This window comes from Heteronotia binoei, chromosome 20 (genome assembly GCF_032191835.1).
Source record: "Heteronotia binoei isolate CCM8104 ecotype False Entrance Well chromosome 20, APGP_CSIRO_Hbin_v1, whole genome shotgun sequence".
NCBI lineage: Eukaryota > Metazoa > Chordata > Lepidosauria > Squamata > Gekkonidae > Heteronotia > Heteronotia binoei.
The window spans coordinates 19872876-19888342 of record NC_083242.1 but is presented as its reverse complement, the minus strand read 5'-3'; the positions used below and the strand labels follow the sequence as shown (position 1 = coordinate 19888342).

The window sequence follows — 15467 nt, the reverse complement described above, 5'->3', positions numbered from 1 at the left end:
GAGAACAATGGCATGGCCAGCAGACATTTCCCTCCCCTACCCCTGCTTTCTGATGACCCTGAAGCGGAGGGAGGGCCTCCAAACCGGAGGATCCCCCGCCCCCATCTGGGGATTGGCAACCCTATTCTCATAGGGTATAATGGAAGATTGATCTGTAGGTAGCTGGGGCTCGGGGGGGGGGGGGAGCTGTTTTTTGAAGTAGAAGCACCAAATTTGTAGTATAGCATCCAGTGCCTCTCCTGAAAACCCCCTCAAGTTTCAAAAAAATTGGACTGGGGAGTCCTATTCTATGAGCACCCAAAGAAGGTGCCCTGATCCTTCATTATTTTCAATGGAGGGAAGGGATTTCAAAGGTGTGTGGTCCTTTTAAAGGGGATGACCAGAATTCCCTTCAGAGTTCAGTTATGCTTGTCACACCCTTGCTCCTGGCTCCACCCCCAAAGTCCCCAGATATTTCTTGAATTGGACTTGGAAACCCTATCAATGTGTGGCAGCTTGAGTGTCAAACTGGGAGCTGCCACACACTGAGTTCGAATCCCCACTTCACCTGACCACTCACTGGGTGGCCTGGGCAGTTTGGCCCAATTGCTCTCTCGGCTCCACATGCCTCACTTGAACAAATTTTGAGGCCAGGGCACCTTTAAGACCAACAAAGTTTCATTTTTCATCTTCAGATACACTGCTACAGGACGACCAACACGGCTGCTCACCTGGGCAATGTAGAGTTGCCAACTTCCAGGCGGTGGTGGGAGATACCTTGGGATTACAACAGATCTCCATGTGGTGACAGAAATCAGTTTCCCTGGAGAAAATGGCTGCACTGGACGGTGGACTCAATGGCATTATACCTAGGGTTGCCAGGTCCAATTCAAGAAATATCTGGGGATTTTGGGGGGTGGGAGCCCGGAGATTTTAGGAGTGGAGCCAGGACCAAGGTTGTGACAAGCATAAATGAACTCCAAAGGGAATTCTGGCCATCACATTTCAAGAGACCACACACCTTTTAAATGCCTTCCCTCCATTGGAAATAATGAAGGATAGGCGCATCTTCTTTTGGGGCTCAAGGAATTAGACCCCCTGGTCCAATCTTTTTGAAACTTGGAGGGTCTTTTAATGAGAGGGACAGGATGCTATACTGAAAATGTGGTGCCTCTACTTCAAAAAACAGCCCCCCCCCCCAAGTCCCAGATACCCACAGATCAATTCCATTATACCCTATGGGAATCCATCTCCATAGGGAATAATGGAGTGATCAGCAGACATTTCTCTCCCCCCCCTTGCTTTCTGATGACCCTGAAGTGCGGGGAGGGCCTCCAAACCGGGGGATCCCCTGCCCCCATCTGGGGATTGGCAACCCTAATTATACCTCACTTAAGTTCCTCCCCCTCCACCCCCAAACTTGCCAGTTCTGTGTTGAAAAATACCTGGAGATTTTGAAGGTGGATCTGGAAGAGGGTGGGGTTTGGGGAGGGGAGGGACTTCAATGGGGTATAATGCCATTAAGTACACCTTCCAGTGCAACCATTTTCTCCAGGGGAACTGATTTCTGTCACCTGGAGAGCTGTAAAAACCGAAGATCTCCAGGCCCCACCTGGCGGCTGGCAACCCTCCCCAAACTCCGCCTTCCTCAGGCTCCACCCCCCCAAATCCCCAGGTACTTCCAAGCCTGCCACTGGCCACCCTTGGGGTTGATGCAAGGATAAAATGGAGGAGAGAGGAGAATGTGAGTCGCTGCTGGGAAGAAAGTCAAAGTGAGAATAAGTAGTTGGGACCTGCTTTGGGGTTGGAAAATTCCTGGGGAATTCCAGGCAAAGAATGGATTTCAGGGAAGGGAGAGAACTCAACAGAGATGTAATGCCTTAGAGCTGACCATCCCACATTGCCTTTTTCTTCAGGGGAACTGTCTTTAGTCTGGAACTAGGCCAAGAACACCTGGACGTTGGCAGTCTTAGCATGGCCCCTTTCTGGCAACCATTCTGTGTCAGCATTGATATAGGGCTTTCAGTATTCAAAACATTGATTCCTTTTAAGCTTCCTGCAAAGACGACCCGTGTTATTTCTGGCCTCATTTCTTCCTGGCAGATGTCTTAGGGCTGTGGCTTGAGAGAAGCAGCTTTCCTAACAACAAGCCCTGTAGCATTTCATGAACGAAAACTGGGATGCCGTCCTGAAGCCTTGTGGCATCAGGCTAGGTTATAATTTCCATTATAACCTAAGCCCCCCCCAAGTCCCAGATACCCACAGATCAATTCCATTATACCCTATGGGAATAATGCCAGGCTCTCAGACTGACAACATACCTAACAGGATTATCAGTGAAGATAACACAGAAAGGAGAATTGCAGCAAGAAAGGGGGTAGGGATAAAAATGCCATGTGCAAATGATCACTTTCTGAAATAACATGTTATTCTTTACATATTCTCTCCATTTACTCGGCCAGAATGGGTCCTCCATTGACTTGAGTGGCGAACAGAATCCATAAAACCGTACCATTAAAAGCAGATGTTAACTAGCTGCTTCAAATTCATTTCACGCATGATCCTCTCCTTCAGACGTTTAAGCTGTGTCAAACTGGGCAGGGACAGCTGCCAACGGATAAAGGCTCTGCTCTGCATGCAGAAGGCTTCAGGTTCAGCTCCCTGCATCTCCAGCTTAAAAGGATGAAGGTTGTAGTTCCTATGGAAGGCCACTGCCAGAAACATTAGAGAGCTACTTGTAGTGACAGTGACAGACCAAAGGTCTGATTCAATCCAGTTTCATGCTTTCCCTCTTTTTAGAAACTGCACATGCCAATGCTCCCTCTAAGCTGTGGAGTCGTGCGAGCAAAAATTCTATTTTGTGAGCTATCTAGCATAAATTAGCTTGCTCTGGAGCCATTTTTCCTGAGCTAAGACAAAAATGTGTGAGCCGGAGTCTAAAAAACCTGTGAGCTAGCTCACACTAACTCAGCTTAGAGGGAGCTCTGATTGGGACAGACCCTTCCTGTCACCCTTTATCCAAGGGACCATCAGCACAAATAGATATTCTTTAGTGGGATAGATCCTGGTCCCCAGTCAGTGACGCCTACTTTGTGCACAAATATTTTTGTGTCCCTTCAGTGCACACTTGCGCATGAGATCTAATGCTGAAGAGTATTCTGAATTTAACTCTGCAGTTGAAAGAAATGAATGTCGCACACAGACATCATGAATACAAGTTGAATTTTAAGCTTTATTACATTATGCAGTAAAGACCCCCAACCTTCATACGCATTTCATTTCTGAAGAGAAATGATATTATAATAATACATTAATCACAGGTGTAGCAGCCTGCCCCCATCCCAGCTTCCAAGAAATAGAAATGTGGAACGATCTTATTCCAATCATACTGATACAGAATGCTTGTTAAGGATGGCTCATACACAAAGGAGGGGGGACGCAAAACCCAAAGTGCACTAAACTGATGTTTGCCTTAGCTCAGTTTCTACTAAAAAGGGGGGGGAAAGCCCCAAGAAGCTGCTCCCTGTCTTGAAACACATGGCAAAAGCCTCAAGACCCCTGATGTTACAACTCATTCAACTCACAAGCTTTAGTACATTTCTGTACATGGGGCACGTAATACATCTAAGCTGGGTAACAGAAAAGAGAGTGTGGCGTAGCTACATGGAAGATGATTAACAGTTATCGAGTCTCTTTTGCATAAGATATCCCAAGGAAGCAAAAAGGCTCCTTCTGAGTTCTAAACACTGGAATTTGTTTCTGGTTCCTTTTGCGTTAGGTATTTGATTGCCACTCTTCTGAGCAAAGGCTCTCACAGGTAAACAGGATGCATTACTGGAAATTAACAGCTGTTTCAGCTTTTTTAATCACAAAAGAGATTAATAGGAAACGATGTGAGTCCTGATATTGTCCACGTTCAGTGGCTTTTGCAGCAAATGACTTGTAAAGAGAGCCGGGGGAGGGGGGGGCCCTACCAGCTCCAAAAATCTGATCTTCCCTAACATCACCTTCAACAAGTGAGAATTATGGCAAAAGGTTTGTTCAGGAACAAGCTGTCCTTTCCTAGGGCAAATCTAGTACAAGCTCGTAAATTACTGTGTTCTTTTTTTAAAGCAGGCAAGTGAAACACTGAAGACTGGTTTAAAGTGCCATTTAAACAGCAACTTCTCTTTCACACCCACAGTTCAAAAGTGCAAGGTAGATTTAGGAAAAGACATTTGAGGAATTCACTATGAATGAGTTAGTGAGCACTACCTACTGGGAGTCATATGGAAAAAAAATAACTTCACACAGATCTTTTATACCATTTCACCAGAGCAAGGAAAAGAAAAAGACAGACCCTTTCTTAGCTTTATGCATCCTTTTTTTTTAAATCCCCAGACTGAACTGAAAAGGTACATTTACAAGTGTAAATAAAAATCTGAAGTGAATTAAACAGCATAAAACTACCTCCTCTAGAACTTCACTTTATTGATTTTTTTTCATCAACAATGTAAAACTCTACTTGGAAACTCTATCCTGGTTTCTTGTTTTTTTCAAAAGGTTACATTGGATTTGCTACGTTTACAAAAGTAACTACAGCAATCACAGGAGAATGAGCTCTGGAAAGAAAGGTCTGAATTACAAAGGAGTGTATACTGCAAGCAGAAGGAAGTTTCACATGAAATCAAATGCCTGGTAGATTAACTTTGAAATGCACAGTGAATCTGGGGGAACTGTACATGATAAAATCACAAAAAACGACCTTAAAATAAAATACCCCAACAATTTGCATTTTGATCACTCAAAAAAAAGATAGTAATCAGCATGTTCTGTGCTTTTTGGAAAACTGGCTTGCCCCTTTCCACCCACCCATCCCCCAAAAAGGTTAATTTGCCTGAACAGTGAAATACAAAGGTTGAAATAAAATCAATTATGCAAATACACCTAAACTACAAGAATAAACCAGAAGTGGGAAAGAACTAAAAGGGAAAAAAAAAGACACAAAGGCTCTCTTCTTCTTAGAGATTCTTCCAATATACTTATATAGCTGATGTACAGCTCTTTGTATTTCAGTCCATTTCTGAAGTTCATATCATGTAGCTTTTTCCCCCCTGCTTTTTTTGCTCTATCTGGCCAACTCAACCAGCACCGTTGCCAAGCAACAAGAGTAACTCAAGAATCTGAATCTCTCAATTCTTCCTGTGCTGTGATTTCTTCACGGCCCCCTTTTTTTTCTGTTTCGGGTTCGGTATTTCCTGGATTGTTCACAGGGTCAGGTGGAACTGGGTTCCAAATCACTCTGCGGTCTGTAGCATCCCCAATTTCTTTCTGCAGCTATTTCCCCCCAACGCGACACGATTTGCAGTTCTTCTGTAGCAGAAAGACAGCCGTGTTGTTCAGGCGGTGAACTTTCACCCTTGACCCTGGGGGGGAGGGGTTCCAGGCCATTTTGTTTAGCGTATCCCTGAGGTGCAGCTACTCTGCAGGACTCACTTTCCCAGTGCACCGAGATTGCCTAGGTTTCCTCACATTAAGCCCCAGAAATGCATCACCAGCCGACTGTGGTGCTGCTATGGATGCCTGAGGCTGAGTTGATTCTGCTGGATGTCTGACCTCGCTGAACCAGACTGACCTGCTATCTTCCTGTTCATACCCAGGCTGTCCAACCTTCATACAGCTGAGCCAAGTTATCTAGATTAGTTGCTTCCTTAATCACATAGTCAACCTATGAAATGGCAAGTTAAAAAAAAGTTGTTAGTGCTGCAGATTGACTTTCTAAGCATATTCAAAACTTTGGCAGCAAACCTTTCAAGCATCACTTAGGAAAATCGCCACTAACATAATGGCACACAAACTGAACTAAATTTATGGGACTCTCGTGTCAAATGCTGGACATGAGCAACAGATCTGGAGCGGACTTTATATGCATGCATAGTTGGTTGACCCAGCAATGAGAGCTTATTGCAACAAAACTGTAAAGAATTAAAAAGTAAAAGATTGCTTAACCTACTGAGTACTGTGCTGGGATTGCTTAAGGCAGGGGTGTCAAACTAATTTGTTATGAAAGCCAGATCTGACATAAGTGAGACCTTGTCGGGCCGGGCTGTGTCAGGCTGGGCCATGTGTGTACCTGTTTAAGATTAGGTAATACAGATACAAACTTTTTAAAGGGCACAGACAAACATGACTAAAGATTTTTTTTTTTAAAGCCCTTAAAATAAAACATGAGCAAAAAATTAACACTCGCTGGTCTTAAAGGCACTTTCTTTGTATTTCTCCCATGGGATCCAGGGAACTGGGCAAAAGAAGCTCTGGCTCTTTCCCTCCCTCCCCAGGGAACCAAGAAGGGGAGGAGCCTCAACCAATGGAGAAAATTGAGGTTTTGCTCTGTAGCGCCTGTGTGATTGAGCAAGCCTTGCAAAACAAGTTTGAGATGCAGAAGGAAGCAAGAAAGAGGGAAAAGGAAGCAGACAAGAGCCAGTCACTCGGGGGCCTGATAGGAGAATGCCGAAGCTTGAAAGCGCCATTCATTTCTGGGTGCTGAAGGGTCGGAGGAATTTCCCCACCCCTCAGCGCCCAGAAACAACGGTGCTTCAGTGACTGGGTGTTGTCATCATACTGTGCATGATGAAAATTTTCCCTGTCTGAGGGGGTTGGGCTTCTGAGGGGGGGAGGTTCTATCCCAGGCAGCAGAACCCCACGCACCGGCCCTGACTGTATGCTTTTAATTTTATTATGGATATGAAGATGTGTTTATACTAGAAAAGTGGTGTGACCTAAGCAGAAAGGAAGCAACAGAAAAGGTATGTGGGGAGGAGATACTTCACAAAAGAAAAACCCAGCTTTTTTCCCATGGAAACTCCAGCACCACAACAGTCACTGCCCCAAACTGAAATGGCAAATTACCTAAAGTTATAAAGATGTTACTTTGGAGAAACTCAAGAAGGCAGCAGTTTTGCTTATGGAAGTAATTACCTGTTCAGCAACAGACATTCTCCTGTTGGGATCCAAGTCCCGACCCTCTAACTTGGCTTTGACACGTTTCCACACACTTACTGCATATGAATTCCGTTCTTGCACAGCTTAAAAGAAAGAAAAACCAGTGAAATCCATTAGATGTGTTGCTCATTATAAAGGGGAGTGCTCCACGTGCTTTCAGCCTACTGCTTACCTTTTCCTGTTTTAGGATCCCTGATGGCCTTTTTAGGACTAGACACGACACTCTTAGCAGTTCCTGCAATTGTGCCTGGAGGAGTGTCTGCTGATGGTGCAAGGGTTTTCTGAACTAGCTTTCTCGTGTTCTGTGACATGACCTCTGGCTGAGTTTTTTGCCCCGTGTTGCTACGAACCGCTACCAAGACATAAAGATATTGAGAATGCCATTAAAAGGGAACTGAAGCCTAATTATAAATTGAGGAGGAAGCGTATTCAGTGTTTGTTTCAGAACAAAAATAAAAATTAATAACAATGTTCATTTGTAGTTGGAACATGTCAACGATGCTTCAATAAAACAATGCACAGGATTTTTCCAAGGAAAATAAAAAGAAGGGGCACATTTTGAACATATGAAGCTGCCTTATACTGAATCAGACCCTTGGTCCATCAAAGTCAGTATTGTCTACTCAGACTGGCAGCGGCTCTCCAGGGTCTCAAGCTGAGGTTTTTCACACCTTTTTGCCTGGACCCTTTTTTGGAGATGCTGGGGATTGAACCTGGGACCTTCCGCTTACCAAACAGATGCTCTACCACTGAGTCACTGTCCCTTTTCTCACTTATGTGAAGCAGCTGGATGAAGATTATTTTAGTTCTTTCCAATATGCTTCTGAAAATTAATGCTAAAACAGCAGGGAGAAATCCACTGTCACCCCCCAATGCCTGAGTGCTACTTCTTCCACCCTCGTTGATCCCAAGCACAATTTTCATGCCAGTTTATAGTGATTTTTTTTAATTCTCACATCCTCAACACATCTTCCACAGGCACGGAAAGAGTAAGACCACAAACATGAGGAACTGGACTGCTTCTTCTGAATATATCTTCCAAGAGAAATCTGAGATTAATACTTCACCTGCAGCAAACGTTGGTTGACAAGTCGAAGCAGATGTTGGACTTGAGCATTCGTTTGGTGTATCTGTGACTAAGGGCGACGCAAAACTCACTAGATTATTGTAGACACTAGGAATACAAGGAAATAAATTTTATAAACTAGGTATGAAGTGTAAAATAAATGTTACAAACACCTGCATTTTAAAAATGTTTAAGGTGGTCAAAATATTTTAGCATACTTCAGGTAGAGACCATTTGGCCACACATTTTTATTTCATGCGCAGCAAAAATTCTCATCACCAACCCTGCCTGTGCAGGTTCCAGGAGAGCCAGTTTGATGTAGTGGTTAAGTGCGTGAACACTTATCTGGGAGATTCGGGGTTGATTCCCCACTTCTACACGTGCACCTGCTGGAATGGCCTTGGGTCAGTCATAGCTTTCACAGGTGTTGTCCTTGAAAGGGCAGCTTCTGGGAGAGCTCTCTCAGCCTCACCTATCTCACAGGGTGTCTGTTGTGGGGTGGGAGAAGGTAGAGGAGATTGTGACCACTCTGAGACTCACAGTATAGGGCAGGATATAAATCCAATATCTTCCATCTTCAAATGTTTGCCCTACAGGATGTCTTTCAGGGTTCTGCCTACTTCTGTGCATCGGAAAACTAGAATATGTCAAAAGATCTGAAAGCAGACATCCAAGAGAATAAGACCACAGAATATGCCTGTAAACTTACCTTTGACTCTGGGTTCTCAGCTCTTTCAGGGTGGGAGTGATTTCCTGCAGCATTTCAATATGTTCCTGACTGCGAACCTGGCCCATAGCCTGAACTAACGTGAACAGAACTGTTTGAATATTGTCTTGCCATAATTTATATTCGCCCAAGAACTGCCTAACACTGTTCTCATAAGGAACATCTTCTCCATCAGCCAGAGCTGCTTCTTCATCCTGGAATGATGAAGAAGCATTAGAGACCCGTGACGGTTTGAATCTTTTAGAGTGGCTATCAAAAAAAGTGCAAAAGCATGTTTGTTAGGAAGAACGCGACTAATTAGAAAAGTCATATTAACAGAATCCATCTCAACCCCCCTGCTCCAATGATGGATCAGTCCAAACAATCCTTGCCAAGCCCAATGCTTATATCAGGGGTGGCCAATGGTAGCTCTCCAGATGTTTTTTGCCTACAACTCTGAGAAGCCCCAGCCAACATGGCCAATGGCTGGGGCTGATGGGAGTTGTAGGCAAAAACATCTGGAGAGCTACCGTTGGCCACCCCTGGCTTATATGACTTCATTCCTTCAAATCAGTTCAACAGTGTAGCCATCTGGTGCTCCACATAAGAGAACATAAGAGAGAAGCCATGTTGGATCAGGCCAGTGGCCCATCCAGTCCAACACTCTGTGTCACACAGTGGCCAAAAAACCCAGGTGCCATCAGGAGGTCCATCAGTTGTGCCAAGACACCAGCAGCCCCTTCCCAAGCACCAAGAATACAGAGCATTGCTTGTCCCAGACAGAGAGTTCCAACAATACACTGTGGCTAATAGCCACTGATGGACCTCTGGCTCCATAGGTTTATCCATAGATGCCCCTCCTCTAGTTGTTGAGATTCTGAGGGACCCCTGCTCATGAACTCTATGGTGTCAGTTCTCTCAACATCTGCCTCTTCTCCTGACTGATTTGGGCAGGGGGAGCAATGAGACACTACGCTACTTATAAATTTAGGGAGAGTCATTAAAAGAGAACTTGATAAGAGAAGTCAACCTGGACTTCTTAACCGTATACCTTGGTTTTGAGCAACAACATGACTTCTGCAGTGTTTAAGCTGGCAGAAGGATAGCTCTAGCTTCTTTTTAGGGGAGGCCTGGAGCTGCGTCATTGCGAACATTCATTAGTACAGCAACTAAAGCTCACAAAATTGTCTATATGATGTTTGAAGACTCCTCCAACAGAAGCTAAAATGACTAACAATACCAACAGCCCTTCTTAAAATTAACACGTGATGACTAAGCTGGAGAAAACTGACACGTGCCAGTGCAACTACATAGTTTCTAATAAATTTCTGGTATCATGAATACCAGATCGATCTTCTATTCCCATCCACATGAATGTTTTCAGGATCATTACCTTTGCCATGGCTTTCAGCAGATGTTTGACATCTCCAAGTTGTCTGTTGTGGCCAGTGAGCACAGTTTTAATACTATCGACCAGATTCTGAATTGTTTCACACACAGTTTCTATCTGCTGCTCTCTCTCGGTCTGCACAGTTCTCTGGGTAGCCATGTCCTGCGTCAACTGCTTATGAGCTGAGAGAAGCCATTCAGAGCTACCGATGGGATGCTCGAGATTGGTGCCCTGAAGTAAAAGAACATTTCAGACACACTGATTGGCTGTGTGAACTCACCTGCAAAAGCAAAGCCAGCCCAGGTTCCTTGCTCAACCATGAAGCTCAAAGGCTCTGAGCAAGCGATCACCTCTCAACAGGACATCAGAGTTCTTGCAAAGGGACCGACACCATTTTATGCCACCACCCTGAGTTTTTGGAAAGAAGGGCAAGGCAACCTAAATCAATGTATTTTAAACCAGCAAGTCTAAAACTACGTTTTAAAACATGTGTTATAACTACCTGGCAATGGCTTGATCCAGGCCTCATGCCAAACTTTATGTGATGACCTAAATTTATTAGCATGATGCTGTAAGACTTGCAAGTGATGCTCACGCAAAGTTCTCTGGCTTAGAAGATGCTTTTATTATGATTCATTACAGGCTGTCTGATCCTCATGAGGGCGTTTGTCAGGAGTGCCCAACTGAAGACGAGACACGTTAAAATACCTCAAAAATTTCCCCCCTCCCCAGTAATGGTTATAAAAATCTACTTTCATTTTAGCTGAAACAGAATACACAAGACACTTTTTTTTTTTTTTTTTGGGGGGGGGGGGGGAGCAGGAACGCACAGGAACGCAGTTCCGGCTAACTTGGCATCAGGGGGTGTGGTCTAATATGCAAATAAGTTCCTGCTGAACAATAAGTTCCTGAAACAATGCTGAGATCAGGGGATGTGGCCTAACATGCTGGGCTTTTTCTGCAAAAAAAGCCGAGAATACTTATCAAAGAAATAAGGGTTACCGAGGCCCCGACTGCTAGTTTAAAGGGAAGCTAACACATGAGTAGATGAACAGTTCCGGGTTCTCACTGTTCACCCTGGAGCACGATTCCTGTTGCGCTCCCAGGACATGAGAGAGATTCCAAGTTTTAAACAAAGAGGAGGGAGAGGGAAAGAAGAAAGGGGTGAAGGGGAAAAAATAAAAGAACATCCAAATGGAAACACCAAATGATTTAATAGCTAACCTTCAAAAGCAACAGCTGAGAATGCCTTTAATGACAGAAGCCCGAGGGGGTTTCTGACAGATGCCTAAATGGGAAATGTTATAGTTATAGCAGCTGGAGTGCTGAGCAGGCAGAAAATGAAGTTAGGCAAGCAACTATAACAAGCTAAGTATTTGGATCCTAACATCTGAATTGTCATCCCACTTCTGTTCCCCCCCACACACACACTTACCACCCTGTGAAGTAAACGAAGCTCCAGTTCTGACACTGAACTGTTAAACTGCGATGCAAATGAACACATTTGTTGGCAACGTTTGACAAGTTCAAACAGGGCAGCGTCTAAGTTTAAGGCTTCTGCTGTTCTGGTACGCAAGCTTTCAAAATGAATGATGTTGCTACAGAGGAAAGTAACCTGCAAGACCGGGGCAGGGGGAGGGAGGGAGGACAAAGAAGCTTACATAACATCTGAGAAGACACAAGCACTCACAACTTCAACTTTATGTTTCTTTCTGATAAAATTCACAGAGGGTGTAGAATGCTGCCTCGCTTAATGGCTATCATTTTTTCCATCGTCAGTTATCAGATCTGACCACAAGTGGTACCTGCTGCAACTCAATGCACAGAATTTTAGAAGCGTCCAAATTGCTAATGTAGATTATTGGTAGAGTCACCCTCCTCTTTCCAAGAAAAGGTGGAGAGAAACAGATATAGATAGAGGTAATTCCAAAGCATGTATTATCAGGAGATACTTGGGGCTTCCATTTGTCTTTTGGAGTTAGAAAACGGTACCTGGAGATGGAATAGCTGCTCTACAGTCTGCTTCCTATTGTTGCCAGGTAAGAGTCTGGTGTAATACCAACTCCACATCTTTATTTTAGGCCATTTAAAATTAGGAGTCTTGAACAGTTTTGCATATTACAATCCAGTGAGCTGAAACACCTTAGGGATACGATGGGGAGACTCATGCTAATTATATGTAGACCAAATTTTCCTGCCAGGTGCAATTAGCTATATTGCTCATCCTCACACAACACCAAGTTTATTTCATTGTCAAGGAGATGGGAATTTATCACTTCCTCAGTCTGCTATGACAATATTCACCAATTTTGTTTTCCACTTAAGAACCTATTAATTCTTGTACTGCCTGGAAGTTGAGATCAGAGCCACAAGGTAAGACCAAGGCCTAAATGACTTCAGGTGAACAATGACAATCGGATGTGATTAAAGGACTGTAATTTTCTACCCACAAAAAGAACTGGAAATAGGTACAAATTTTTAGATCACCCAATTCTGTATTCAATTATCTCCATGCATTTGGGATTCTCTCAGTAAAAATACCTCCATAGAAACTCCACAGACATATACTATTCTGAAATCTCTGTAAGTTTTTGCCAGACTGGGCATACAGTCTTTGAAGATTGAAGGACCCTTAAGTTTTCAGAAAAGGCAAATGCTGATTTCTGCCAATTCACATCCCCCAAAGATCCCTGCTCTTCTTCCTATAGTGTTCCTGAGGTTCTGATGACCCACCAATAGTTCAGGGGGCTGCAGCAGGGGAGGAAAGATCAAGGAGATTCTGAAAAAGAAAAGAAGCCTTCAGGACTGCATGAGTAGAAACAGGCTACTAGATTGACTGGTTTCTCATTTCCATGTAGTGTTTATGTTACTGAAATCAATCAGAGCTCAAACAAGTCACATGCATCCCTCACAGCACCTGGTTGGCTCTTTGACTTTCTTTAAGGACGAGGTTTCTTCTTTCTGCTATCGTGGCATCAAAATCTTGGAGGACTGGTGCTAATGCTGGATTGGCGCCACCAGCCCATTTCAAACGTTGCTCGATACTGGCTTCAAGTGCTGCCAGCTTTTCCTGAGATAGTAAACAAAATGAAAAAATCAAGACATTCTAGTCTCATCAGTTTTGCTTAGCATATTCTGGGGGCAGCTGTTGTGTGGTCCGATTTCCTGGTTATCCGCTACTAGTAACTGGGAAATTATGACACTGAAAATATGATGATTAAAACTAACTTTGCTGACTTGGGTACCAGTCACAGTGCTCAGTCACCTTTATTTATACACTAAAACACAGGTTGTATCTTGGCAGCATCCAAATATTAACCTGGCAAGAGCCAGTGGTTTAGAGTAGCAGACTCTAATCAGGAGAACAGCCTTGATTCCCTCCTCCTAGTGACTCATAACATTAAAAAGAGCTAGTACTTCAGGGAGCCAGACAATCTCCGGATCTACTGACTATACCACACACAATACTGTACAATAATAATTATTATTAACCTGGGATTTAAAACAATTCAATGATAATTAAATTCTTTTCCTAAATAGAACTGCTCACACTACTGTATTGGCATCAACTGTCAAGTTCCTTGTCATTATTTGTATCTGTTTCATGTAACCTAAGGAATACATGCTTAGATTGCTTAGACTGCTGGAGAAACAAAAGTTAACAGCTTGCCTCCCGAGAGCTGGGAAATGCTTTGGTACCAAGGTTACTGTTCCCCTCTTGAGATGTTTTGTAGAATGCTTGGTGGTGAGTGTGTGTGTGATTGGTAGCCACTAAGTTTTGAACTGTCTTTGCGCCCTAAAATAAGGCGCACTTATAACAACCCCTGCAAGAGTATATAACCCTGACCTGTGTTACTGTGTGCCAGTTTCGACACTGACTACACGTCAGTGTCACTGTATCCTGCCTTACAATAAATATTTATCCAAACACACAGAGAGTCAAAATTATTGAAGGAGAACTGGGAACTTGACATCAACAGGAGACAGATTCTTAAGACAGGAGAATCATTTATTCAACCTGCACTTTTAAAAATCTACATTACTCCAGCACATGAGAAGGAACATACCTGAACAGCTGCAATTGAAGCTTCAATCTGGCCAAGAGTGTGAAGTTTCTTTTTCATATTTGCTAGAATTGCCGAGCGAGGTGGAGGAGTGACTGTCATGGCTTGGGGGCGACTGATGAGGAGATCTTCATGCTGCCACTTTTTTTGGGGGGGGGAGGGGGGAGAATACATTTTAGTTGCCACTGAAATTAACTGTAAGAGAAATTCAATACGTCATAACCTTTTAACAATTGTCAGTTTTGAACAATCCAGCAGTTCCACAGCAATTATGAACCTTTACAGAATGCAAGGAACCCTGATCACTGTTCTGAGAACAGACGTTAAGTCCCACCTGTTACAAGATCTCTTCTAGAATGCAAAAACACATTTCATTATTTAGTTGCTATATTTCTATACCCCTTTTTCTTAGCTGCTCAAAGCAGTTTTCAATAAAACAAGCAAATCAATAGATTAAATACCAAGTCAGGGAAAAGCCTTCCTGACTTATACAGCCTTACAGTGCTACCTACACTGCATGAGAGAAGAAGCAATCCTTAGTCAGCTCCAGAAGGACAGGGCTGCTAAAGAAAACACTCCTGTCCTGGCACACGCAGACCTTAACTCCTTTAAGGAGGGAAGAATTTTTTAAAACCCTTGCTGTGAGGCTCTTAAGTTCTGGTCTGAGTTCTGGCCCAGACTGAGTTCTGATCTTTGACCGTAATAAAGCCGAACTGAACTGAACTGGCCAGACTGACACAGACTGGGGGAGGAGGGATAAAAAAAAAACATTAGCTCTATTATAATTAAGCTCTTTGAACCATCAAATTTGACGCACCCCTGAAGATCCTGTGAATTTAGGGGGAGGTGTTTGTGAGTTTTCTGCATTGTGCAAGGGATTGGACTAGATGACCCCGGAAATCCCTTCCAACTCTATGATTCCCCTGTGCTGTTCAAAGCAGCAAAAAAAGGTGAAGGTTTATTTTACTGGGCTGCACACAACTGAACGGCACACTGATTAACATTTACTAACGTTTTCCACGTGCCACCAACATGGCAATACAGCCGCATCCAATGCATGCTGGTGATCAGTAGGAGACTTCCATCTCGGATGAATGAAGCCCAGAGCACCCTAGAGGAGCAAAGCCAAGGGATGGCACCTGCCAGAAGATTCCAGCAGGGCGGCTGTATTAGTCTTTTGTAGCAAAACGAAACAAAGTCCAGTGGCACCTTAGAAACTAACACTGATAATACTGGCAATCTACTACCTATGTTTTGTAGGGATGGAGTGGAACAGCCAGA

General features: G+C 43.7%; 2 protein-coding genes across 2 annotated transcripts in view; both read right to left on the bottom strand.

The window, feature by feature from the left end:
• The window catches only part of RPS15A (ribosomal protein S15a), a 40999-nt gene extending 31103 nt beyond the window's left edge, over positions 1-9896 (bottom strand). Inside the window, exon 1 of the mRNA XM_060260789.1 lies at positions 9892-9896. The gene's annotated coding sequence lies outside the window, so the exon portion shown is untranslated. The remainder of the gene's footprint in view (positions 1-9891) is intronic.
• The window catches only part of SMG1 (SMG1 nonsense mediated mRNA decay associated PI3K related kinase), a 152280-nt gene continuing 139999 nt past the window's right edge, over positions 3187-15467 (bottom strand). Inside the window, exons 55-63 of the mRNA XM_060260786.1 lie at positions 14190-14327; positions 13040-13192; positions 11558-11737; positions 10126-10353; positions 8736-8947; positions 8028-8134; positions 7133-7312; positions 6937-7043; positions 3187-5686 (exon numbers count right to left, since the gene is read on the bottom strand). Of these exons, the coding sequence (XP_060116769.1) occupies positions 5609-5686; positions 6937-7043; positions 7133-7312; positions 8028-8134; positions 8736-8947; positions 10126-10353; positions 11558-11737; positions 13040-13192; positions 14190-14327 (1383 nt within the window). The 3' untranslated portion in view covers positions 3187-5608. The remainder of the gene's footprint in view (positions 5687-6936; positions 7044-7132; positions 7313-8027; positions 8135-8735; positions 8948-10125; positions 10354-11557; positions 11738-13039; positions 13193-14189; positions 14328-15467) is intronic.